The sequence below is a fragment of the Dama dama genome, chromosome 5 (assembly GCF_033118175.1).
Source record: "Dama dama isolate Ldn47 chromosome 5, ASM3311817v1, whole genome shotgun sequence".
In the NCBI taxonomy this organism is placed as follows: domain Eukaryota; kingdom Metazoa; phylum Chordata; class Mammalia; order Artiodactyla; family Cervidae; genus Dama; species Dama dama.
The window spans coordinates 109,942,042-109,967,156 of NC_083685.1; the positions used below are offsets into that span (position 1 = coordinate 109,942,042).

The window sequence follows — 25,115 nt, forward strand, 5'->3', positions numbered from 1 at the left end:
TCTCAGTCTCTCATCTCTGCCAGCTACTGATCCCCAAATCGCATAAACTGAGCTCCTTTTGTCTCCTCCTTTCCCACTATCTTTTCTTGATTAAAAAATCGGTAAAAGAGAGAAATACCTGGGTTTTATGTTCTCTTAGTTGGTGATACCTCCGTTTCTTCTTTCCAGATTTCCAGAACTCCCCAGTAAGTGGGGCTGTGTCTTCAGAGTCAGGGGGTGTCTGTTGGACACCTCATCACTTGCTGACATCACCCAGGGCCCTGGAGGTCAAAGGGAGATGGGAAGGGGAATTAGAGATTACTGAGGCCCAGGCCACTGAGGGGCTCGTTCATTCCAGGGCAGGCTAATGGAGGCCTTGTCCCCATTCCCCCAAACTGTTTGTGGATTCTTGGTAGGGGTGGAGAATGTTGGGTGGGGTCTTGGCTTCCAGGATTTGGGAGAAGTTCTTCAGAAACCTATCTGGATCCCCAGGTTTCTAGGGGTGAGACCCTTGATCAGTCCTGGGGTGCTTCCTAGCAACAGTCTAGGAGGGAGAGAAGGAATGGAAGAAAGAGAGGGAGAGGCCTGGGCATAGCTGTTCCAATGGGAGCCCAGAGAACAGGCTGTTCTTGCTGCCTCCTTGGCAACCAAAGTCTAAGAGGGAGGGGGCTGTCAGACATATCCCTGCAGGGTCTCTATCCATCCTCACTTGAGCCGCACCCTCTGCTCTCCCCTTGGACTCAGCCCTGAAGAGGTGGTAGGGATGGGAGGAGCAGCCTGGATAAGGGTCTTGTGGCAAGGAAGGAACACAAGCTGGGGACAAAATGACCCTGAGATGAGCTAGAAGCTTTGAGAAATGGGGGTAGGCAGGGTGAGTGGGGTGGGAAGGGGAATGACACAACCCAGGGCCAGGGGCTGTAAGCCTAGACCAGGGCTGGATCCTGGCATCTGGCAAGATGCCTGCTTTGGAGGCAGCGTGCCCTTCACTTTGCCCTTGTCCAGGTCTGTTACCAGCCCATGTCGGGAGTGAAGGAAAGTGAGAGAGGTAAAGAGAAGGTAGAACAGCTGAACTTTCCTCTTTGAGTTCAAAGTGCCTACTCAGACCCTGGGGAAAAACAGATAGATCAGGAGGCACTTCATTATCTATGGCTCTGGGTCTAAGATTTCATAAAGTCTCCCTTGTCCAATAACTTTAGGGCCTTTCATTAGAGAGATGTGGTGGGGAAGCCAGAATGGAGGGGAGAGAAAAACCATAGTGCTTTCACCTTCCCGCTCTGGACTCCATCACCCTGCCCTAATCCTGACTGTCGTTAGACCTCTCCACCACCTCCTGGTTCTGGCTGATGGAGGCAGAAGATACAGTAGCTCATTTCATAAATGTGCCTTATACACTGAGATTATCTCCCAGCTCCCTGGGAAACCCAGTCCCAAAGGACTGTTTCCACACATGGCACATCCTGCACCCTGGGCACTGCATGGCACAGCCCTGCCCCCTGCCCCAGGATATCAGCCAAATCCCATCACTGAGGAGGTGGCATCGATTGGCAGACAGCCACCCTCAGTGCTCCTCCCACTGCACGCTGCCTTGACCCTGCATGATCAGCTTCCTGCCCCACACTGCAGCTGTTGCGTGTCCACCACGAGCCCCGGCAGAACCCACAGGCTCACTGACTGCATGCTGGCTCTGCAGGCTGCAACTCTAACTCCCCGCTGCCATCTCCCTTCCGCCATCTGCAAACCCCTCATCACCAGCACTCCACTCTGCATCCCAAGGGTTTCTCCCTAACTGCCCTTCTTGTCCCTGTGATTCCAGGGAGGTCCCAAGAGAATTATCCTCCCCTCATCCATGCATTGCAAATGCCAGGACCCCCTGTAAAAGAAGTGGTTGCAACAGAGCTAGGAGGCAGGTGGCTGAGACTAAGGAAAGCAAGGCAGTCCAACTCCCATAGGCTGTTGGTCAGAACCCCACATTTGGCAAGTGATTCTGCCTAGTACAAACTGGGCTATTGGTAGAATAGCTCTCCTTCACACACACACACACACACACACACACACACACACCTTTCGAAGAGCAGACGGTAGAATAGCTCTCCTTCACACACACACACACACACACACACACACACACACACCTTTCGAAGAGCAGACGGTGGAGACAGGGCCCCGCCCTGGGAGCCGTGGGAAGGCTAGGGCCCCTGCTGGTAAAACTGGGCTAATGACAGTGGGGGAACCGGCGGGGCCAGAGGGGGTGCTGGGGTAATTAGAGTCCTGTCTGCCTCTGGGAGATCTCGAGATGAAAGGGGCTCTGGCGTCACCGGGTTGGTTTTATGTCCATGAATGCAGGTGTGTGTGCGTGTGTGTGTGTGCGTGCGCGTGCATGAGAGGTGGGGCTGGCAGGATGGAGACCTCTCCTTTGCGGAAGGGGATCTATTTTTTCGCAGCCCACCCTTCTCTCTGGACTGGCCCTGTACATTTGGATGGGGAGGGGCAAACGTGGCAGGAAAACCCACTGTCCTGAAGCTGAGAGTTAAGGGGGGTAGGGCAAGCCTCGCCCCCTCCCCAGCTCAGAAGGAGCACCAGATTGTCGAGGAAATGACTGGTGGAAGTGAATAGAAAAGCCTACATTGGAGGAGGGTGACATTTGAAAGGGGAGGCAGTGGATCAGGCAGGTAATGATGTTAGAAATGAGCGTGCAAGGGAGGTAAAGGGGAAGCATACCCCCAAAAGGATTAAAAACACAGGATGACTTAATTTAAGAGGACCCCAGGGGTCACGGGCTCAATCCTCGAATTGTAAGGTTGAGGAAGCTTGTCACCTGGAGAGGTGGCGATTTGCTCAAGGTCAAACAGTGAGTTACTGGCAGAAAAGGGACCCGAACTCAAAACAAACTCTAAACCGCCTGCGGTTTGGTGTTTAGACTTTCTCCCGGACTTCTAAAGTGCAGGCGGCTCGGCTCGCCGAGGTGCCCTTCTCCATCCCCGTGGTGCCACCCCCAACCCCCCAATTCTTGCAGCAAGCGAAGGCTATGTTTTAAATGACATCTCTTCCAAAATATGTCACCAAGCACCACTCCTGCCGAAGTCGCCTGGAGTGGGGCGGGCGAGTGCGGGTCGGGCGGGGGGCAGAGGCGGCCGAGGGGCGGCCGGGCGGCTGGCCGGGGTCCCAGGGCGCGGCGGGGGGCGGGGGCGGGGGGCCGGCGGCGGCGAGGCGGCCTGCAGGGAGCAGCCGCGAGCCGGCTGGGCGCGCCGAGCCCGAGCCCCTGCCAGAGCGGGGCGGGGGAGGGAGGAGCCAAGAGCGGCCGCCGCCTCTGCCGGAGGAGCCGCGGGGCCGCCACACTCGCCCCCCGCCCCCCCGCGCTCACTCGCACTCACACCCGGGCGCAGGAGGCGGGCGGCCCGGGCCCCACCGGCCCCCCATGGACGCCCCCGGCACGGGGCGCTGAGACCCCCGCGTCGCTGCCCAGCCCGGTTCAGCGCGCCACGCCGAGGTAAGGGGGAGGGAGCGAGGGGGCATTAATATGCAAATGCCTCGCGATTGATTATGCAAAGCCGCGGGGCTCTCCGGCCAGCTCCCAGGCGGGCTGGGGGCGTTCGGGGGGTACCCGCGGCCAGCCTCAGCCTTCCCGGGCGCCCCGGTGACCCTGTCACTGGCCGGGAGCTTGCAGCTTCAACGCCCTGGGGAAGGGAGGCGTTGCTGGGAGGTCGGTGGGCCCCGGGGTTCGCCGGCGGAGATGGCGTCCGGGCCTCCCCCTCGAGGGCCCGCCCGGCCTCTGTCCGGCCTGTCCGCTGCGCATTCCCGGGCCCGGCCCCGCTGCCGGCCGCCGGAGCTCCCCCGCCCGCCGCGCCGCGGTTTGTTTACGGTGCGCCGGAGGCCTGCCCCCCCAGCTCCCACCCCCAGCCTCCCAGGCCGAGGCCGAGTGGCCTTTGCAAGGCTGCCTCCAGCAGCGGAGGGCGGTAGGAGTGGGGTGGGAGGTGGGCTTGCACGGGCCCCAGGAGAAGGAAGTCTCCCCCCCCCCCATTTCACTCGCCTCCCCAATTGAACATGGCTCTCTGGTTGCAACACAACTAATTACAAAAACGCGGCTGTGTGTGTGTGTGTGTTGGGGGGGTATCTGAGGGTCCCTGGATAATTAGGGGAGTTGCAAGCTAGGGTGGCTGGGGAAGAGAGGGAGGAATGGGCCCGTGTTATGTGCCACCCGCTTCCCTCCCCTTGCAACGTGTCTCTGGTGCCCCTTCTCTGCCCGGGCCCCCCCCTTGTCCAGTGTGAAGGTAAAGCCTGCGGGGTGGGGGTTACAGGGGCAATGGAGAGAGCCTCCCATTTTCCAGGGGAGCGGGGGCTCGGAGGGGGGTGGAGGTCTGGAGATCGCAGAAGGAAAGCCAGTGGGATGGTAGCCCACCCCTCAATGCTGGCTCAGGCCCCAGGAAGGGGAGGGGCATAGGGGGCTGTGGTCCAAGATGAGGGGGAAGCAAATGTGCCATGCAGACACAGAGATATGTGCCACATGCACACCCAGGGACACCCAGGCAGACTCAAGGACAGGAACTGCTGGACACACCCACATGGGGACAAGGGAAGAGGCACGCTGCCACTGCACAGGGGAGCTCAGAAGGGTGGGACACACCCACGGGAGACCAACCCATGCACATACCCACGCATAGGGTCATGGGGAGATGCTCTCATACACAACAAGGAGGAGTCGCTGTCACCCACACAGAAAAAGTCACTATCGCCTGCATGCATGAACGCAGAGCAATTGCACACAGCCACACATTACAAAAGACCCTGTCACTCACAGGCACACACGTGCTCGCATGAGCCCAGTCGCACAGGCATCATCGCCTTGCCGTGACAGTCACTGTCACTCGGTCAAACGCAGACGAAGTTACACATCAACACACGTATACGCAACTCAGCAACAAGTATTTTCCTGGACTCTTACTGTGGCTTTCTGAGGTGCTGTGTACCACACAAAAAAATCCTGCTCCCATAATGGTGGAAGGCAGGCAGTCACTCTAGCTAACATTCTCTGTCTCTTTCCCTTGTCATCCCACCCCCTAGATGGTGAGCTCCTTGAGACCCAGGAGAATCACTGGAATTGCTCTGGATCCCACCCAGAGCTGAGCATAGGAAGTGCTCCGTAATCCTTTTTAATTGATTGACTCGGGAACTCTGGCCACAGGTGCACGCATCTGCACACAGTCCCGGGGGCTCAGGTGCAGGAGGCACTCAGAAGGTTCAGGACCACACAGTCGCCGGTCTGCAACCCCGGATGCACACACTGTAGCCGTGCGGTCAGGCACACCCCTGGACATGCACACGCAGTCGTAGACTTTTCCCCTCAAGCTTCCTCCTGCCTTCTTTTTCCAGGCTCTTTTTTTTTTTTTTTTTTTGAGGGACAGAAAAATCAGAGCCAAGTGGGGAGGGGGTTCCAGAGGGCCGAGTCACACACGTGAAGCAGTGTTCGGTGATTTCGGGAGCTGGGATGACCCTGGCTGCCAGAGGGGGTAGGGGGAGAAGGGAGTCTTGGGGAGACCTGCCTCCTAGGGAGCAGCCCCCATCCCCACCCCAAAATCAGATAACCTCAGTTTCCCTGCTGAGCTCGTTGGCCTGGGCCGTTACTGGGGATGCTCACCGGCCTCCCCCCCAGCCCCCACCGAGTTCCTGCCTCCCACCGGGAGTCTGGCCCCTTTTTTCAGCTCTGCCCTCCTGTCTAAACTTGGAAGCCTCCCATAGGAGGCCGTAAGCTGGTGAGCGTCTGGGTGAGTGCTGTGTATTTTTGACTTGGAATTCTGCTCCACCGCGGTCTCCGTTGCTCTGTCTCAGGGTTGGGTCTCTTCTCCCTCCACTTGTTTCTCTGCCAGTCTCACCCTGTCCCCTTCGCCCTCCTCGTTGACCCCTGTTCTGGTGTCCGTTTCTGCCACAGCCTCCATGCTCCGAGCTGGGAACCGGCGGTGGTGTTCTCCATTCTTCTCCAGTTGCTAGTACTCAGACCCCGCCCCTCGGCCTGCCCGCCCTGCCTCTGGGGTCAGCGAGAGGTTGGGGTGGGGGGCGGGGGGCTCAGCTGGCTGCTCCAGGACATCCTGCACTTCCTCAGCGCTGCAGCTGCGGCCAGCAAGTTTGGGGGGCTGCGCATAGGGGGAGAAGAGAAGGGGTCAACCACTGCCCACGCTGACTTCTCAGGCTGGTGGGCTCTGCCTGGGTGGAAGGCCTGGGTGGGCAAGCCACGCCTGGTTAGCTGAGGCTTCCTCCACACTGACCCACTGGAAAAGAATCGCCCCCCCCCAGGGGCAGTGGCGGGAGTTGGCAGGACTCAGCTGAGCAGGACTCACAATGGCCTTTCTCCACATCCCTGGCAGCTGAGACCCACCTCAGAGATGCCCAACAGCTGTGTCCGCTTTGCCCAGCCTCTGAGCCTGGTTCTGAGGGTACAGCTGCCCAGACTTTGTGTGAGGCTGTGTGAGGCCCTCTCCCATGGGCTGGCCCTCCACTTTGGACTGGCAGGGCGGGCAGTTCTTCCAGAGAGGAAATCTGAGCAGGGGGCACTTACCATTTCTGGCCATGCTCCCCTCTAACTGTGGTCTGGACGATGGATGAGGAGGTACTGGCACGGATTCCACCCTAGAGAATCCATGGCTGCTACAGAAAGGGAAACTGAGGCTGGGTCACAGGGAACACATAGGTGGATGAAAGAACAAGGTATTGTTCCTCTAGCAGGTGATGTGCTGTAATGGTTAAAAACAGGGATATATACGTGTGTGTATATATATATGTTTATCTATACACACACTTGCGTATATATATAGGAGCTGGAGTGCCTGGGTTTGAATCCCAGCCACTGGCAGTTGTATAATCCTAGGCAAGCAATTCAACCTCTCCTTTGGTTGTCTGTAAATTGAGGATGGTAAGACCAACCTCATTCAGTTTTTTGAGGATTACAGCAGTCAGAATATATAAAATGCTTTTAAAAAGTGCCTGGTGCACAACAAGCACTGTATGTGTCAGCTGTTACAGCAAGGAAATCTGTGGGTCTGGAGTCTCCTGGATTTCTTGGAGAAGCTTGGTGGAGAATTGGATCTCCTGGACATCACAGGCATGAGGTGGGGGTGGTAGGGATAGTGGGTCCCTAATCTCCAGCCTCCTTGTCACCTGTCCCACCAGGGGTCTGGGCAGCCTGGAGCCCCTCTGCTGCTTCTGTGCCCTCCTCCAACCCTCACCTTATTTAGCTGCTTCTTAAAGGAGCCCTTGGTATCTCAGCCTGGGACACACCTCCCCAGATGGGGACAAATGCACGAATGTTTGGGCATCACTGCATCTCTGTTGGGACAAGTCTGAGCACTGGGAGTGTAGGAGAGGAAAAACAAGGAAAGCAGGCTCCTCTCCACAACCCCTCTCACTTCTTATGTGTGGAGTAAGTCACCCTTCCTCTCTCCTGGGGACCCAAAATCTCAGCTACCTACCATGGATCTATCACTCAGGACCCACCCTTGGCTGACAGATTCCCCACCCCTGAATGGAGGGGACATTAGTGTGGAGGGTGGAGGCAGTGAATAAGGAGGGTGTTGGGTGCAGCACCTGCTGGTCCGGGGTCTATCCTGGGTTGCCTCTTATCCTCTATGAGTCTGGTGATAAAACTCTTCTCTCCGCCCTCCATCCCTTTAATGCAGCTCCCCCAGGACAATGGGAGGGATATGCCCTGCGATGGGCCACTGGGGAACCTCTGGATTGGGGGGGGGTGCTAATCTCACCCCTAGTTCTCATGGCTGCAAAGGTGGGGGACTTTTTGCCTCAGGGGGAAGGGAGGCATGCATGACCATGGTGGGAAGACCACTGCCTGGGAGTTGGAGGCTAGGTTTTCGCCACTTGCCAGTTGCTGACTTTGGGTTTATGTTTTCAAAATCTGGAGACAGATGCCCACCTCCCACCTCGTGCAGAGTGAGGGCAAATAACATAACGTGAGATGACACCTGTAGTCAGCCCCTGTTGCTAGCTGTCACGGCCAACAAGGCCTGTGGATTCTCTTCTCTTCCCAGGGTCTGGAACGCTGCAGGGTGGGTGGGGACATGCAGGCCACTTGGAACCAGAGACGGTTCTCAGGCTCTCACAGAGGCGGCTGGGGCTGGTGGAGAGAGGAGGCCGTGTGGTTCTCAGGCATGTGGTGTTGCTTGCCTTCCTCCCTGGCAGGCCACGGCCGGGGCACCAAAGGGGGACCAGCCTGTGGCATGCCAGGCTGTGAGGTGGTCCAGAGGGAGGCGTCAGACAAGGGGAGCAAGATGGAACTCACCGGTGCCCAGAAAATGCTATCTTTGCTCCCCTGCTTTGGAGGTGGGCACCCAGTCTGGGCATGGAACTGGGGTTAAAGGTTAGGGCCAAGAGCACGCCTCTGGCAGTGGCCCGGGCAGCGGGACTGGACCCAGCCCCCACGCCTCTTCTTCCTCCTGGCTTCCTCTTGTAAGGAGGAGATGAGCTCTTGGCTCCCAGAGCCGCCCGTTTCATTTTCTCTTTTACTCAGGCGCACGGGGCGTGGGCGCGGGAAGGGGAGCGCGCGGACCCCAGGCTTTGGTGGCCCTCGGGTGTCTTGGCACACATCAGTGAGTGGGTGTGTTGTGCGCGCACCCATGTGCGCGCATTTTGTGCATGTGTGGGCCGGGGAGGGCTCTGACTATCTGCTGGAATGGGGTACCGGAGCCCGCAGCTCTGCGCATGCGGGGTGAGTGTGTGTGTCTGCACGTGTCCGTGTGTGTGCGGGCAGACTCGGCTGCATTTACTTGCTCGCTCTCGCCTGCGCTCTCTCTGTCTCCCTCCCCTCTTTCCCTCTCCCCCTCTCTCCCCCTCTCCCCCTCTCTCCCCACTCCCTCCCTCCCTCTCTCGCGCTCTCTCTCTGCTCTCTCTCTCTCTCTCTCTCTCTCTCTCTCACACACACACACACACACACACACACAATTTTCAGTCTCTCCTCCCTTTCCTCATTCCCTCCCTCCGTCTCCCAGATCCTCTCTCCCCGCTTCCCTCTCAGTCCCTCCTCCCTCCCCAACCCTGCCTGTGCCTGTTCGGCTTGGCTGGGGGCTATCTCTGCCTCTCTGGGGGTGCCTGGGAGAACATCCCCGCTTTTCCTTTCGACCATTCCCTTCCCTCCTGGGCGGAGCTCCCCAGGGCTTGCAGACTCCTCTGTGCCACCTCCTCCCTGGAAGAGGGGAGTGGGGAAAGGAGGACCCCAGCCCTATGCCCATGATGCCATCTGCAGTGAGCGCCTTGGCCCCGTGACATTCATGCCTCCAGCCTTCAGCTGCCCCAGCTCCCAGCTCCAATTACCCACTGGCTGCTGGGGGGTGGGGGGGCAGGGAGAATGTGCTCAGCCTGGGGGTGCTTCTAACTCTGCCTTGGCTATTTGGATCTCCCCCTCCATTCCTTGTGGGGAGTAGAGGGGGTATGAAGATCTGTGGGTGGGCAGGGAAGGGGCTGAGCTCTTGAGCAGGGGCGGTGGGCACCACCATCACCGGTAGGCGTGGAGGGGGGTGTGGAGGTGAGCCCCACACCTGGGCGCCCACCTTGCTGCCTGACCAGAGCTGGCCTGGGGTGGGATGAGGGGCAGGAGAGCAGCAGGTGGGTGAGGTTATGGTGGGGGTGGGCGGGAAGCCTAACAGTCTTTGATGTTCCTACTGGGCATCTGGCCCAAGTCAAGGCTACTGTTTATGTCTTTCTGTCTCTGACCTGCAGGGGGGAATTTCCTGTTATATTCTTTGGGGGGAGAGGATCCTTTTGTTTAAGTAACCAATCTCCCCCTTATACCCCCACCCCCATCTCCCATTAGCCTCCAAGGCCCCAGAGTGGCTTGGAGATCAGACGTCAGGGGTCACTGCCCTTGAGCTCCAGAATCCCTTCTCATGGGGTTCCTGTGAGGGCCCACCGAAGGTTGCTGCCTTCCCCCGGCTCCTCCCACTTGCCAAGCTGGTGCCTGCGTCTGTATACTCCTCTGCCATCACACACCTGCCAAAGAGGACCTCCCTTCCCGCCTTCACCCCTCCTCTCCCTCCTGGCACTGGGATAACAGGGAGTTGGGTGGGGCAGCCCCCACCCAGTCCATACCTGAGAGTAGCAGGGGGTGGTGGGGGGAATCTGGGAAAGGAGGTAAAGGTCGCAGCCCTGAGAGGCACCCAGCCCTCAACCTGGGGGCCTGTGTGGCTGCTGCAACCTCCACTGTCGCCAGAACCCCTGGGGGCTGTGGGTGTCTGTGGCTGCCCATGGGAGCCCACGTTGGCACAGGCGGTCATGTCTGCACACAGATGCCTGTGTTTGCCTGTGCATGCCCGTGCGCGTGTGTGTGGTGTGTGTGTGTTTGTGGGTGGGCTGCAGTGGCCACCTGGGCCTCTTAGCATCACCCTTGTTGGCCCCCATGGTGTGCAGTCAGGCCATCAGTGCCAGATAGTTGGGAGTGGGGGTGAAGTATCTCCCCCCACCCTAGCAGCAGGCAAAGGGGAAGGGGAGAGGGAGGTGCGAACCTCCCCACAGCACTATTAATAGCCCACATGCCAGGCCACCAAGAACCAGCTGTCACCGTGGAAACCATTTCTGCTCTCCCCTCCCCCCAGCCTCCGTGAGGTGGGACTTGGGCGGGGCCCTGCGCACCCCCCACCCATCTTCCTTTGTTACCTTTCTCTCTTTGTGTCTCCTCCCCTCCTCTGTCCCTCTGTCCCCCCCACCCTCCCCTCCCCAGCCCCACCTCCAAGCTGCCTTTCTTCCTCTTCATCTCCTTCATTGTCATCCCTGCCTCTGCCCCAGTCGCGGCCCATCTCTTTGTTCTTGCCCCTCCTCGTCTTTCCCCCATCTCCCCCTTCGTCCCTTTCACCCTTCTCCTCTCTCTCTCCCCTTTTCTCAGCCCCCCTCTCTCTGCGCGTCCTTCCCTCTGCTTGGCTAGGAGGAGGGCTGGGCTTCCCTTAGCGCATTAAGGACAAGGTTCAGGGGCCCTGACCAGTGGGGCCGGAGCCAAGAGTAGACACAGGAGACGGGTGTAGAGACCTGGGGGCTCGATCCGGGGGCAGAGAGTCCCCCCTCTGGCAGCCCCAGGCATCCTTCCAGGGAGTCCCTTGGGTCCATAGGACTGCAGAGAGGGACAGTCCCGGCAGCGGGGACCTGGCCTGGTGCCTGTGGATGCTGCATTGGCCTCTTGTCTCTGTCCCCCCATCCCAGAAGCACTTAAGCTTAATGAAATGCTTCCCCCTCCACGGGCGCCTTGCCCACACTGCCACCAGGCAGCTCTTATCTGACAAAGAGGGAGTGGGTGGCCAGGCCCGCCGACAGGTGGACCTTGCCTTCCGGCTGTCCAGCCCCTTCTCGCGGAGCAGCATGGCTCCAGCCCCTCCGCTTCCAGGGGGCTGAGCCCCTTTCTCTGCGGGTCTGTGCCCCCAGCAGGCACTTGGGGAACGGAGAGGATTGCAGGAGGAGGGGCGAGAGACTGCCCTTCAGGGTGGGTGTCCCCGCCCCGCTTCCCCGTGGACTTTTATCTGCCCACGGCCGACACAGGCCTGGCCCACATGCTCCTGTGGCCCACGTGCCTCCCTGCATGCTGGGCTCTCTGCCCGCTCTGTCGCCTCAGAGGCCCAGGTATGTCCCCAGAGAGACAAAAAGGAGCCCTCAGGGGTTCCAGCCTCTTGCTAAGTGCCAGGCGAGGGTGCCCTGAGCCGCGAGGGCAGGACCTCGCTCCTGCCTGCTGCCTGGGTGGTGCCCACAGGCAGCAGGCACCGGTCTGCTCAACGCCCCTCCCAGCAGGCACGTGCAAGCCCTTGGCAGTGCCCAGACACATTTGGAGTTAAGACTGGACCTGGGAGGGGGAAGGGAAGGTAAACATGGTGGCGGAGGTTGGCGCTGCCCCAGGGGTGGCCTGTCGGGGCAGCGGCAGGAGTGAGCGGGGAGGGGGTTCCTCCAGCTCCACGGCCTGCGAGGGAGCTGCCCACGCCAGGCGCTGCCGCCGGGATTCCCCGCCTGGCCCGGCTCACAGCTGTCGGTACCCATGCCTGCACACCCTGGCGGCCTTCACCTGCCCCAGGGCCTGCTCCCCGGGGCTGCCCCTGTCTCCCAGTGCCCACCCCTGTGCCTGCCTCCTCCCCTCCCCGGGGGCGCCCGGCCCTCAGGCTGGCGAGTGGATTTTTCCAGCTTCTGTAAACAAGTGGTGGCAGCATGCCAGGTGAGCAGGAGACAGGCGGGGGCAGCACCGCAGCCAGGGTGTGCCAAGCACCGAGGCACAGTCTTGGGGGGAGGGGGAGACCGGGAGACACCCAGCCCCGGGGAGAGAGAGAGGAGAGAGAGACATTCAGATGCAGACAGACAGACCAGAGGAAGCTTCACTGGGCACAGAGAGGAGTGGAAACAGAAAATAGCCCTCTATTGTCAGCCCCACCCCCACGGCTGCCCTGGCCCCCCTGCCCCTCAGTGCTCTGGCTGGGAGCGGCAGGCCCCTGTGCCCAGGCCCTGGGCAACCCCACCCACTCCTTTTCTCCCCCACCTCCACCCCTTAGGGCTGGCTACGCCATTATAAATTTATAACAGGAATTTCTCCGCAAGCCAAGAAAAACTTGACCTACTTTCTTGACGGCTCCCTGGGCTAAGGCTCCCCGCTCGCACCCGCCCCCCCCCCCAGTGTCTCCTGTCCAGCCCCTCAGTCCTGGTCTGTGGGGGTATCAGAGGCAGAACGGGCCACCCTTCTGTCCTGCCCTGCTCCCCAGGATGGGGACTCACCCCCGTGCCCTGGCCCTGCCCTGCCCAATGGCCTGACTTATCTCTCCCTTGCCCTCCCACCCTGACTCCTTATCAGTTCCTGGAGGTGGGGCTGAGGGGCGAAGCCTCTGGTGCAACAGCCCCACGATGGAGGGATGAAGGGGTGTGTGCAGGGAGCCGTGCCTTTTGTCCCCTCTCCTGTACCCACACCTGCCTGTGTGGGCAGATACGGAGCTTCAGGTCTGCAGCCTGGGCTCAGCAGTGTGGCGTGGAGGGAATGCTTGGCCCAGGTCGGCACTGCCCTGGACCCCAGGCAGCAGAACCAGGCCAGCGTTGGAGGCAGGCTGCTGACCAGCTGCGCCCACTTGAGTGAACGGTCAAGCTTTCTGAGGCTTCGTTTACTCACCTGCAAAGTTCTGATACCAGAGGGCACGTATTCTCTGTGCCATTAACAGGGGTTATTTTCCATTCCCTGTCCCCTTGCCTTCCTGGTGGGTGGCTGCTCAGCTAAACCAATGGGGAAGGGGAAGCCTGGTACTCAGACTGGGAAGTGTGATGTGGGACTTTGTATGGGAATCTCCTTGTGGGGCCAGGGTTGGGCCAGCAGCTGGGGGAGGGGGCAGCCCCCTACTATTTTCAGCGTCCCTCTTCACTGAGGCACTCAGGTGGGTGTTCAGGATTCCTGCATGCCACCTCTACAAACCACACTTCCTTCCCCAATACCTGCCCCGCCCCCCGCCACCCTGTGCCTGGGCTCAAAGCTGCCCATCTCTGGTGGCCTCTTGCCCTACAGTGCTGAAGAGTTTTAGGAAAACTTGGCGAGGGGGTTGGAAATAGCAGCTGATGTTTAATAGATCCATATGAAGGGCCAGGAACTTCCCAGGTGGCGCTAGTGGTAAAGAACTTGAGTGCCAATGCAGGAGACACAAGAGAGGTGGGTTCGATCCCTGGGTCAGGAAGTTTCTCCTGGAGAAGGAAATGGCAACCCACTCTGGTATTCTTGCCTGGAGAATCTCATGGAGAGAGTAGCCTGGCGGGCTACAGTCCATGGGGTCGCAAAGGGTCAGACACGGCTGAAGCGACTTAACACACACACAAGGGCCTCATTTGACTGTGAGGATTGAGACAAGGTACATGGTTGACCTCATTCTTTCCCTCCATCCTTTTTCATGTCTGGAGATCAGGCTGTGGATCTCCAGGCTTGCCTGCTGTGTGGTGGTTATTTATTTATTTTTTTTTTTGCCTGTTCTCTGTTGATTTGAATGATTATCCTGGTCCTCTCCCTGTGCTCGCCCTCTGTGACTACCACTATCTCATTATTTTCACTTTCAAAGTATTTATTTATTTATTTGGCGTGCTCCAGGTCTTAGTGGTGACACATTGGATCTCAGGTCTTCCTTGCGGCGTGTAGGAACTTCAGTTGTGGCTTGCGAACTCTTAGTTGCAGCCTGTGGGGTCCAGCTCCCTGACCAGGTATTGAACCTGGGCCCTCTGAATTGGGGGCGTGGAGTCTTAGCCACTGGGGCACCAGGGAAGTCCCCCCACCATCTCATTATGAGCCCCAAAATGTTGGTACCAAAGGAATCCTATTCGCCTAGCCCCACCATGGCACCGCCTTATCCCTGCCTCTCTCCTCTCTCTGCAGGGACCTCTGGACAGGACAAGATTCTGAAGTTACTCTTCCCACCTAGGACCCCTTTACAGACCCGGCTTGCTCCCCCACCCAGCCCTACCACCTGCCATTCCCTGGCCCCTTTCACCGCCCGCCCCCCTTGGGGCTCAGGGCATGGTGTGAAAGGCCAAGTGCTGAGGCGGGCACCATGGGTGCTGTGCCCTAGGGCCTGGGTGGCAGGGGGTGGGTGGCCTGTGGGTGTGCCGGGGGGGCCAGTGTGCCCACCCCAGTCTCTCGGCGTGCTGGAGGGCATCCTGGATGGAATTGAAGTGAATGGAACAGAAGCCAAGCAAGGTGGAGTGTGGGTCAGACCCAGAGGAGAGCAGGTAATGCGTTCGGCAGCTACGTCGTGCCAACTCCTAGGTAGCAAGCAGGGTCACCTGGCTGGGCCCAAGAGAGCTGAGCTTGGGCCTTTTAAGTACCTCGTGGCGGGGACTGGGGCGGGGGGGCATGAGGCCAGCCAGCCTGCTGCCTACCTTTGCCCAGGAGATGAGGTCATGTTCCCATGTGGCAGGGAATTAGGCACCTGGATGGAGAGATGCCCATTCTAAAAGGGGGAGGTGATGTAGAGTAATTACAGGCGGCAGGCACGTGGCCCCTCCTGGATGGTGCTGGGCATCTCAAATCCTGCCCCACCCACCATGATGTCCCCTCAGCCACCCACACCTACATCTGTGGAATCCAAACAGCCTTTCCCTACCAGCTCATTCACTTCTGACTGCCAGTGTGTGGTCCAGAAGCCATGGTGCCTGTTACATGACATTTCAGGGCACATGGTCCAGTAGCTGTTGGTCGCAGCTCACACTTATATTTGGAACCCATTGGGAGCCTCACAAGCTCTTCCTTGTTCATGGGCAAGGGCGGGCACTGCCATGGGGCTCCTCCCAGGAAGTGGAAGTGAATACCAGCTATGAAGATTTTGCTCCCACGTGGAGCAGACATCAGCCTTGCACGCACAGCTAGGGATGGCTTACCTACCATCTGCAGTGCCTTTCCGGAGCCCAGAGGGTCTCTGCCTCTCCCATCGGCTCCAAGTAGCACAGAGCTCAGTCTCTGTTGGCGTGGTGCCCTGGGAGCTGGGTACAGCCTGTGCCTATGGCCAGGGAGAGGGTGGGGGATGGGTGCTCTGGGGAGCAGTGTGGCCGTTGCCTAGGAGACCAGATCCTGAGCCAGGAGGCTGGAGTCCTGGCCCAGCAAAGCCCTGGGGCCCAAGACTGGGTCCCTGGAAGGGTGGAGGAAGCGGATGGGGCTGGTGGTTGGGTAAGGGCAGTGGGGTATCCCCTTACCCAGTCCCCACCCCAGGGAACTCTGAAAAAGATTTAGCCTGTCATTGCATAGCTTTCACTTACAGCCTCTGTAACTCCCTGCCCAGACTTCTGTGGGTCTGGGAGAGTCTGCTCCTAATGCAGAGAAAGGCGGGAATGCCAGTTCCTGGTCCCCCAGGACTGCAGCCCCTCCCCTGACAGCCTCCCCTCCCCCATGTCCATGCGCCACCTTGTGGCTAGCCCTGGTACTGCACCCAGAGGCTGTAAGTCTGATTAATTGCTGAAGACCGCCAGCTCAGCTGGGGCCTCCGTAGCAAGGCGGTCCCCCACACCCACCCCTCCGGAGACAGGAGGCAGATCTGACCCTCAAACCGTTCTAGAAATTAGACAGGGGTAATCCCCAGGGTGTGTGGAACACAGAGCTATCTGTGACTGTGACCCTGGCCAAGGTCACTGTGTCAGTGTGTTGGTAGTTGCATCGGGCTCTGGAGGGAGGCTCTGCAACATGCCACACACAGGGTGGGTGTGAGAGGTTATACAATCCGTGCATGCATGTAGAAGGCTTATGTAACCTGTGTGTGCCGAGGTTATGTAACACGTATGTGGAGAGGCTGGCCACATATGTGTGCAGTGGCTGAGGGCTGCTATAATGCCTTATGTGGAGGGGCCCTGGGTCTTTGTTCTGGCTCTGACCCCGGCCCACCGTGTCAGCTGGCACAGGTGGGGCCTCAGTTTGCTGTTCTGTTAAATGGGGGCTGTAGACAGGGTGGCTTTGGGAGTCCCATCCTTTTCTCATGTTCCTGAGTCTAGGATCTGGAGGTCCACTGCAGTTATCTAGCATGTGTGCATGAGCTGAAAATCAAGTGACATGCTCATTGCAGGGAGGGGCATGGTATTATTAGGTGCCTGTCTAGAGGGTTGTGAAACACTTGGGCATATCCTCGAGGTCGTATAACATTTGAGAAAGCCCTGAAAGTCACATCCACATAGATAATAGAGACTGCGGCTTACGTACCATGCTTGGGTTTATACTGAAGGCAGCATAGTTGTTCATATGTTCATATGTGCTGGTTTTATGCTGCCTATATTTGTGTGTATTCTAAAGCTTATATAGTTTTAAGCATGTCCTAAAGATTCACGTCCTAAGATTCTTTCTGCATATGTGTCAAGCACTGAAGGCTTAAATATGTGGCTGTTTTATAGATGATGGATGTTTAAGGTTCTCTAATGTGTGTGTGAGTGTGTGTTGGAACCCTTGAACATGCTTGTGCCCCAGCCAAGCCCGTTATCTCTTGCTCAGATAACTGGACCCTTCTAGGTTTTGTCAGCTGACCTGAAGGTGGGAGGTAGATGGAGGGAGTCAGGCCTGAGGCATGACCTCAGCCTATTGGATACAAAGGGGGGCTGCCCAAGGTCTGCTCTCTGATTCTACCCACATTGCCCCTATCCAGTACCAGGTCACCAGATGGAAAGCGAAAAAGAAAGAACGGCCAATGTTCCCTGAAAACCAGCATGTCAGGTGAGCCTGGCTGCGCATGCCCTTCCTGCCCACCCTCAACCCCACCGAACCAGCAAAGGGCTCTTCTGGGGCCTGGGCTTGTACCAGCAGTTCCTGTGTCCCGTGGGAAGAGCCTCCTGGAGAGCTTGGGATGGACTTGTCTGGGTGAGAGGTGTGACGTGGAGCATGCCCCAGCCATTGAGGATGGAGTAGGTCAGGAAGCGCCTCTTCCCTTCTCTTCTCCCATCACGCCCTTGCCTGAGGTCCCCGAGATGAGCTGCTGAGGAGATTTGCTTTTCCTTCTCCTGTGTCCCCTGCCCCTGGGATGCAGCAAGAGAGAAAAGCCCGGAAGGGGCAGTCAGAAGAACTGGATTCTCCATATTCTTAGGGAAGGGGATGAGCAAGATGACCTCGATATGTCTTCAGGACTCTGCCTGGAGACAGAGAACCCTTCAGGGAGGCTGGGCAAGGAAGGAAAAGCGGGGGGATGGAGAGAGTATAGAAGCCTCTCTGCTGCGGCCCCAAGCCATGCCTGCCTGCCTGCCTCCCTTCCTCCCTCCCAGGGTATATCCCTAGTTACCTGGACAAAGACGAGCAGTGTGTCGTGTGTGGGGACAAGGCAACCGGTTATCACTACCGCTGCATCACTTGTGAGGGCTGCAAGGTATGGACCAGCCAGCTCCTGCCCCTCCCCCACCACCTGAGCCCCCATCTCATTCCCTTTAAGTCCCTCAGCACCTGGCCCAACAGACAGCTCTATAAATGTGTAACCTAAAGCTCACCTATTACATCGTCATTTCCCTTATTCATTCATTTGTTCGTTCGTTAATTCATAATCACTTCTCTGCCATTCACAGGCAAGATGTCTCATCTCTCTGAGCCTCAGTTTTTTCATCTATAAAATGGGTTAGGATAATGATAATACCTACCACATAACATTGTTGGGAGAATTAAATGAGATAATGCACATCGAGTATTTAAAACAGAGTCAAACAGAAAAGAAGCACTCAACCAATGTCTACTTATCCACTCAGTGAATTGTCAGATGTGTAGTATCTGCCTTGACCTCAAGCTGCTCCCAGCCTACCAGAGAAAGACTGATGGCAGCTGAAAGCAATATCAGTGTTTTTTAAATGTAGTTCCTGGACCGCCTATAGTACTTGTTAAGTGCAGATCCCCAGGCCTCATCCCAGCCCTGCTCAATCAGAACATTTTGTGATGGCTGCCAGGCATCTGCCTTGGAACAGGCTCCCCAGTTGCTTCCACTGCCCCTGAAAGGTCGAGAACCATTGCTCGGGAGGGGCATGGTGGGGCCCAGAGGAGAGGATGGCAGAGTCTCCCTGGGCAGAGGGGCCAAGGTCACAGACTTGGGGAGACTTAATTAGATCTCACTTTGGGCATTTCAGCCTACATGGTTTTTCTAGAGTCATCACCTCCTAAAAATGTGAGAGCTTTCAAGAAGCAGAAAGATTAAGAATACGTCAAGGCTTCAAGATCCTCTTTTCTTGGTGTCAGTCGAGCCAAGACCACCAGGAATGGAGAGTCCCCTGACAGCGTTCCTGGAAGCATCACCAGCAGTGTAGCACAGAACAGGGAGACCCACCCTCAAGGCCCTCTGAGTCCCAGTGGGTCATCCCAAAAGGACAGAGATGTCTCCCCACTCCTAGAGAGTACGATGGTATAGGTTTAGAGTGAGGCCCAGGAATCTGTATTTTTGATCGGTACCCTAGGTGGATTTTAATTGCATCCCAGAATCTGAGAGCTCAGACCTTGCGTCTCATACCTCAGGTCCAGTTCTGGCTGTTTAGCCATATGACTTTGGGCAAATGGCTTAATCTTTCCAAGCTTCAGTTTCTTAGTCGGCAACATGGAGATAGTAACAGTTCCTACCTCATGGGGTTGACACCAGCATTAAAGGTGATGATACATGAAAGAAAAGGTTTAGAAGCTCCTGGCTTATTGTAAGTATGCAGTAGACATTAGTCCTTCATATTATTACTGCCATCTTGAGTCTTGAGGCTTTTTTCCTTTAAAACAAAGATTAAACTCCATATATAAAATTGAAAATTTTCTTTTCAAGCTATTGTGAGTCCACACCCAATGCCTTTTCTTGATTTTTTTGACATTCTCCCCGCCCCCTACCATTTCAGGAATTCCACCTGCTTAGGCAACAGGCAGCAGGTATGAGAATGGTTTGGGGCCAGTGTTGTTTTTAGAGTCGTTTAGCAAGATGGAAAATCAGGTATTAGCTGGATGTCCAAAGTGGCTGTTCCTTCAGGCCTCATCATATTTCACACCCTCCCAGGCTCAAATCTCCCCATGGTCATCATCCTGACCTCTGCCACCACCACTGCCCAGGTGCCCCGCAGGCAGTTGGGGGCTGAAGATGTGTGTTTCTAAGTCCTGGCAGAGCCCAGATGATGCTGGGCTTGCTCTTTCCAGAGGATGCCAGGTCCCCTCATTAATTGCCTTAGCCCCCCACCCCCTGCCAGAGAGCTGCATGGTTGTTTCAGGAAGAGAAGACCATGATCACACCATCTCTGTCTCCCCGCCCCCCTCGCCCCCTGCCAGAGAGCTGCATGGTTGGTTCAGGAAGAGAAGACCGTGATCACACCATCTCTGTCTCCCTCCCCCCACCCCCACTCCAGGGCTTCTTTCGCCGCACAATCCAGAAGAACCTCCATCCCACCTACTCGTGCAAATATGACAGCTGCTGTGTCATTGACAAGATCACCCGCAACCAGTGCCAGTTGTGCCGTTTCAAGAAGTGCATCGCTGTGGGCATGGCCATGGACTGTAAGGGGACGGGTGGGCGGAGCCCGGCCAGGCAGCTGTGGGCGGGGGTGTGTTCAGATGTGGCAACTCCCTTCCAGGGTACCCACAGGGCAGAGTGACCATCTGGGTCGGGCTGGTGATGGAATGAGTACTCTTTGTCCCTTCTGCCCTCATCTCAGAAGAAAAGGAAACAGAGGATCCCTCTATTGGCCCTGAGCACGGGCCCTGGTGCCTACCTGCCTTTCACCAGCTAAGGGCCTTTTTAGAGAGAGTTGTTCGGCAGAAATAAGTCCTGAGTACCCCACCGGAACACAATATCTCTGACTACCAGGGAAGGCGCTCCACTTCTCTGTGGGGTGAGAGAGGGCATCTTTCATTAGCTAGGGACTGGATGGCTCAGTCTTGCGGTAACCACTGTCCCCTTTAGACCAGCACATGGTATCCTCTGGGTCAGCCCAAATCGGAGTTGTTGTGGTCCCAGTGATTATCATGATCTAGGTTGTGCCACCCGACTACTAGGGAAGTCATTTAGCCTCCCTTGGCCCTTCCCCTCAGTTTCTCCAGCCTGAATACTGGGAAGAGTAGTTTCTGAGCAGGTTACAGAGTATGCCATGCAAAGGGCATTGTGTCTATTGTTGACAGTGGTTCTAGATGATTCGAAGCGGGTGGCCAAGCGCAAGCTGATTGAGCAGAACCGAGAGCGGCGACGGAAGGAGGAGATGATCCGATCCCTGCAGCAGCGACCAGAGCCCACTCCTGAAGAGTGGGACCTGATCCATGTTGCCACAGAGGCCCATCGCAGCACGAATGCCCAGGGCAGCCATTGGAAGCAGAGGCGGAAATTCCTGGTAAGGAGAGAGGGGGCATGAGTGAAGTGGCAGCCTGGTGGCCAGGAGAGGAGAGTGAATTCAGAGTCTTGCTTCCTCCAGGAAGCCTTCTTAGATTAGTCCACCCCAAAGCTGCTAGTCTGCACAACTTGGCATTTCTGATTTGTACACCTGTGTATGTGTCACTGCCTTTTCCATCTGATTGGGAGTTCCATGAGGGCAGGGCCTTGCCTCATCAAATTTCCAGTGAAGGGGGGCGGATCTCTCCTCTTTTTCTTGTCCCCAGTGACTGGGAGGCAGGGGCAAGGACACAGTCATGGAACAGTATTTTAGGGGGCCTCCTGGGTGCCACACGTTGTTTTGGGCCCTGGCAAAACTGAATGCCAAGGAAATGGTCAGCGTGGGAGGAGATGGACAGTTGGTTGTGTGTGGTGGGGGAAGGCAGAGAACTTCTGATGGAGTGTGTCAGCGGGTGAAACAGTACACTGTAAGGAGCACCAGCTCTGAAACCAGGCACGTGTGTGGTGTATGTGTGTGTGTGTGTGTGTGTGTGTGTAACAGGGATCAAACTGCCTGGGTTCAAATCCTGTTTCCACCACTTACTAGTCCCTCGACCTTGGGCTTATTACTTAGCTACACTCTGTCTCAGTTTCCTCATTTGTGAAATGGTGATAACATCAACTAATGGTGATAAGTCATGGTGACGATTAAATGAGATAATACATGTAAAACACAGGGCCCAATTCCTAGCTACGTATTAGTCAAATATAGCTTCTGTTGTTTTGACATTACCACTACTGGTGTCATGATCCTTGTTATTATTAGCCAACTTGGAGCTCTGGGCTAGCCTGTTCTCTGTCTCGAGGAGGGAGAAGCCCTAGGCCTGGGACGCAGAGTCCCTAGCTGCGTTGGCCCCCTCCCCGCTTCCCCAAGCTGCCTTGGAGCTCCCCCTGGTGGGCAGGGAGCCTCAGTGAGTGGGTGAAAGGGGTCTGCAGCCCCAACTGACCCCCGTCTCTCCCCCTAGCCGGATGACATCGGCCAGTCACCCATCGTCTCCATGCCAGACGGAGACAAGGTGGACCTTGAGGCCTTCAGCGAGTTTACCAAGATCATCACCCCGGCCATCACCCGCGTGGTGGACTTTGCCAAAAAACTGCCCATGTTCTCCGAGGTGAGTGATGGAGGGGAGGAGAGACCTGGTGTCACACTGGAGGGAAACCTTGGGCTGCTCCCCGGGTCACCCAGTCCCAGCTCATCCTTATCTGAAGCTCTCTGGACAGGAAGCAATTCCTATAGGTCAACACACCCAACACACACACATGCACGCACAGGGCGAGCTGATTCCTAAAGAACTGACAGGCTCTATGGGCACAGCCCTGCACCCTCAGCCTCTCCGTGCCCATCTCCCCGCAAGTCTATGTGACCATCCTGACTCCGGAGCTTCTTATTTTAAAGAGCACATACTCTGTGGACAGGCTGCCTGCTGGCTTGTGACCTTGGCCACGTGGCCTAACTCCCCATACCTCCCTTTGCTCATCTGCAGTGGGCATGGAGGTAATGACAGGACCTAACTCGGAGACCTAGCTCTGAGGCTTAGTGAAGCAGGGCCCGTCTGCCACCCAGTACAAGGGTAGCTGTCCAAAGCACGCGTTCCCGGTCGGTGGTGGCCTCGAAGTTCCCAGGGGCACCTTCAGGGGACGCCCATGGGGAGGGGCATGCTGAGTGTTCCTGTGGCTCTGCAGCTGCCTTGCGAAGACCAGATCATCCTCCTGAAGGGGTGCTGCATGGAGATCATGTCCCTGCGGGCGGCTGTCCGCTATGACCCCGAGAGCGACACCCTGACGCTGAGCGGGGAGATGGCTGTCAAGCGGGAGCAGCTCAAGAATGGTGGCCTGGGTGTCGTCTCTGACGCCATCTTTGAACTGGGCAAGTCACTCTCTGCCTTTAACCTGGATGACACGGAAGTGGCTCTGCTGCAGGCTGTGCTGCTAATGTCAACAGGTACCTAGCCTGGGCGGGTGGGCTCCGGAGCTTCCCGGGACCGAGAGCTTGGCTGGGCCCCAGGCTTGTCCTTCTTTAACCCCTCAGTCTCTCTGCTCCCCAAGCCCACCTCTCTGACCCCCACGCTTATCCCTGTCCCCAGGCCCATCCTCTGTCCACTGTCCCCTGCTGTCACCCATCCCCCTCTGTTCTTCTCTCCAGGCCCATCTCTCGCTTCCCACGCCCTCTTCTCCTATCCTGGCTTCATTTTTCACCTCTGCCCCGCATCTTCTCTCTGTCTCTTATAGTTCCCTTTGTTCCCCACCCCGACTCTGTTCCCGTCCCCCTTCTCCCCCTCCCTCCTCTCTTCTCAGTCCCCCCCCCCACCCCAGTCCCTGGTCCCTGCCCCCAACCTCCTCCTACTTCTCTGCCCCCCCACCTCTCCACCCCCAGGTCTGCCTCGTCTCCTCGTCCCCTCTCTTCCCAGGCCCACCTCTGACTCCTCTGTCTGCTTCACCTGCCCCTCCAGGCGCTTTGCCCTGCGGTTGCCCCCTACTTGCCCCCTGGCCCCCCAGCCTCTGCGCCCGCCCCTCCCCCCTCTCAGCCCTGTGCCCCTCCTTCCCTGCAGACCGCTCGGGCCTGCTGTGTGTGGACAAGATTGAGAAGAGTCAGGAGGCGTACCTGCTGGCGTTCGAGCACTACGTCAACCACCGCAAACACAACATTCCGCACTTCTGGCCCAAGCTGCTGATGAAGGTGACTGACCTCCGCATGATCGGGGCCTGCCACGCCAGCCGCTTCCTCCACATGAAAGTCGAGTGCCCCACCGAACTCTTCCCCCCACTCTTCCTCGAGGTCTTTGAGGATCAGGAAGTCTAAAGCCTCAGGCGGCCAGAGGGTGTGCGGAGCTGGTGGGGAGGAGCCTGGAGAGAAGGGGCAGAGCTGGGGGCTGAGGGAGAACCCCCACACCTCTTCTCTCCTCCCTCTCGTCCTTGGATAGATTCAGCTCCCCCCACACACCCCCACACTGCCCTGTCCCTCCTCAGAACCTCCAGCCCTGGGACAGGGCAAACAAATGAACTTGCTATGAAAAGGACAGTGTGGGAGGCTGGGGGGTGGGGGGACGGTGTCCTGCAGTTCCCAGGACCTTGTCCTCTGAGAAGGTAGGAGAAGGGAGGGAGAACTAAGAGCGGATAAGCCATCGTGACCGTAGGGGAATAGAGGAATGTGGGGTGGGGGCAAAGGCCCTCACTCACCCCCTACACACACACAAGAGAGAGCCCCCTCGCCCAGTCTCTTGGCCTAGGTCCCCCCTCCAGGCTGAGGGCCTCTCTGCTTCCCCAGATGCCTGGTGCAAAGAAAGGCTTGGCTTGGCTCCTCCCCTGGAGGTTAAAAATTACAGTCATTCTAACTGCACTTTGGAAACCAGGCAAGGGGAGAAGATAAATGAAGAAATACTAGACAGAGGAAAACAGAGCAAGCGACTGATAGAGAGATGATATTAAGTTATTAACTGAGGCTGGCCAGAGGGGAGGACCCCCCTCCCACCCCCGAGCACTTTGAGAGCTGCCCCCTCCTCCCCCCAAATCAGAGAGAACTGCCCCCGCCCCACGTCAGGTCCCCAAGGGTAGGGCTGCCATCAGAGCTGTGAGTTAACACAACAGGGTCCTGGCCACGCCCCCTTGCCGTGCCCCTCCCTCCGTGCCCTTTGGCACCCCCCCCCCCCCCCCGCCTCCCGCCCCAGCACTCCCTCTGCTCTCTGCCACTCGTGCCCGCTGAGTTCCATCTACCTCTCACTCTGGATGCCAGCTGGCCCCTCACCAGCCTGCCCTGCTGCCCGCACAGCTCCCCTTTCAAGTGCCCAGCCCCGGGGGCCTCTCCCCGTCACCCCCCTCCTCCTCTGCACCTTGGCACCCACACAGGAAAAACTGTGGCTCAAGCTCCCGCCCTCCTCACATCCTGCAGTATTAGCTCCGATCCAGATGCTGCTGCCCCGGGGCGGGGGTTGGGGGGGGCGGCCTGGGGGGAGGCGAAGGGGATGTGCGTGAGCTTCTCCCGGAGCCTGCCCCCCCGCGGGCCCCTGTTCCCATCCGTCTGCTGGGCTCTCTCTAACCCCTGCCCTCCTTTCCCACTCCCACTGCACTACCCCAGACTCTGGGCCAGCGGGCCCCAGAATGGGGGTGCTTAGATCAGTGGCACTTAGTCAAGGCCCTGGGGGGGAGGGCGGTTGGTGCTCCGCCTTTTTCCTTTGAAGCTCTTTAGGCCAGCCGCCCCTGTGCCCCTGGGACCCCTTCCCCCTCTTCTTTTCTCTAATTCAGGGACTTTGGCTTGAGCCACCTCCCACCCTCCTGGTGAGGAGTGCTCTGTTGGTCTGCACTTGGGTGAGCTGCCCTCCTCCTCCCTTCTTTGTC

The 25,115-nt window shown here is 57.8% G+C and overlaps 1 protein-coding gene across 1 annotated transcript; it reads left to right on the forward strand.

The window, feature by feature from the left end:
* Window positions 1-3,327: 3,327 nt before the first annotated feature.
* THRA (thyroid hormone receptor alpha) lies at window positions 3,328-24,408 on the forward strand. The gene is made up of 9 exons (XM_061143948.1): window positions 3,328-3,466; window positions 14,333-14,685; window positions 17,076-17,143; window positions 17,686-17,786; window positions 19,771-19,918; window positions 20,540-20,745; window positions 21,749-21,895; window positions 22,467-22,725; window positions 23,333-24,408. Exons 2-9 carry the CDS (start codon window positions 14,633-14,635, stop codon window positions 23,581-23,583), a joined length of 1,233 nt encoding a protein of 410 aa, XP_060999931.1. The 5' UTR covers window positions 3,328-3,466; window positions 14,333-14,632; the 3' UTR covers window positions 23,584-24,408.
* The last annotated feature ends 707 nt before the right edge of the window (window positions 24,409-25,115 follow it).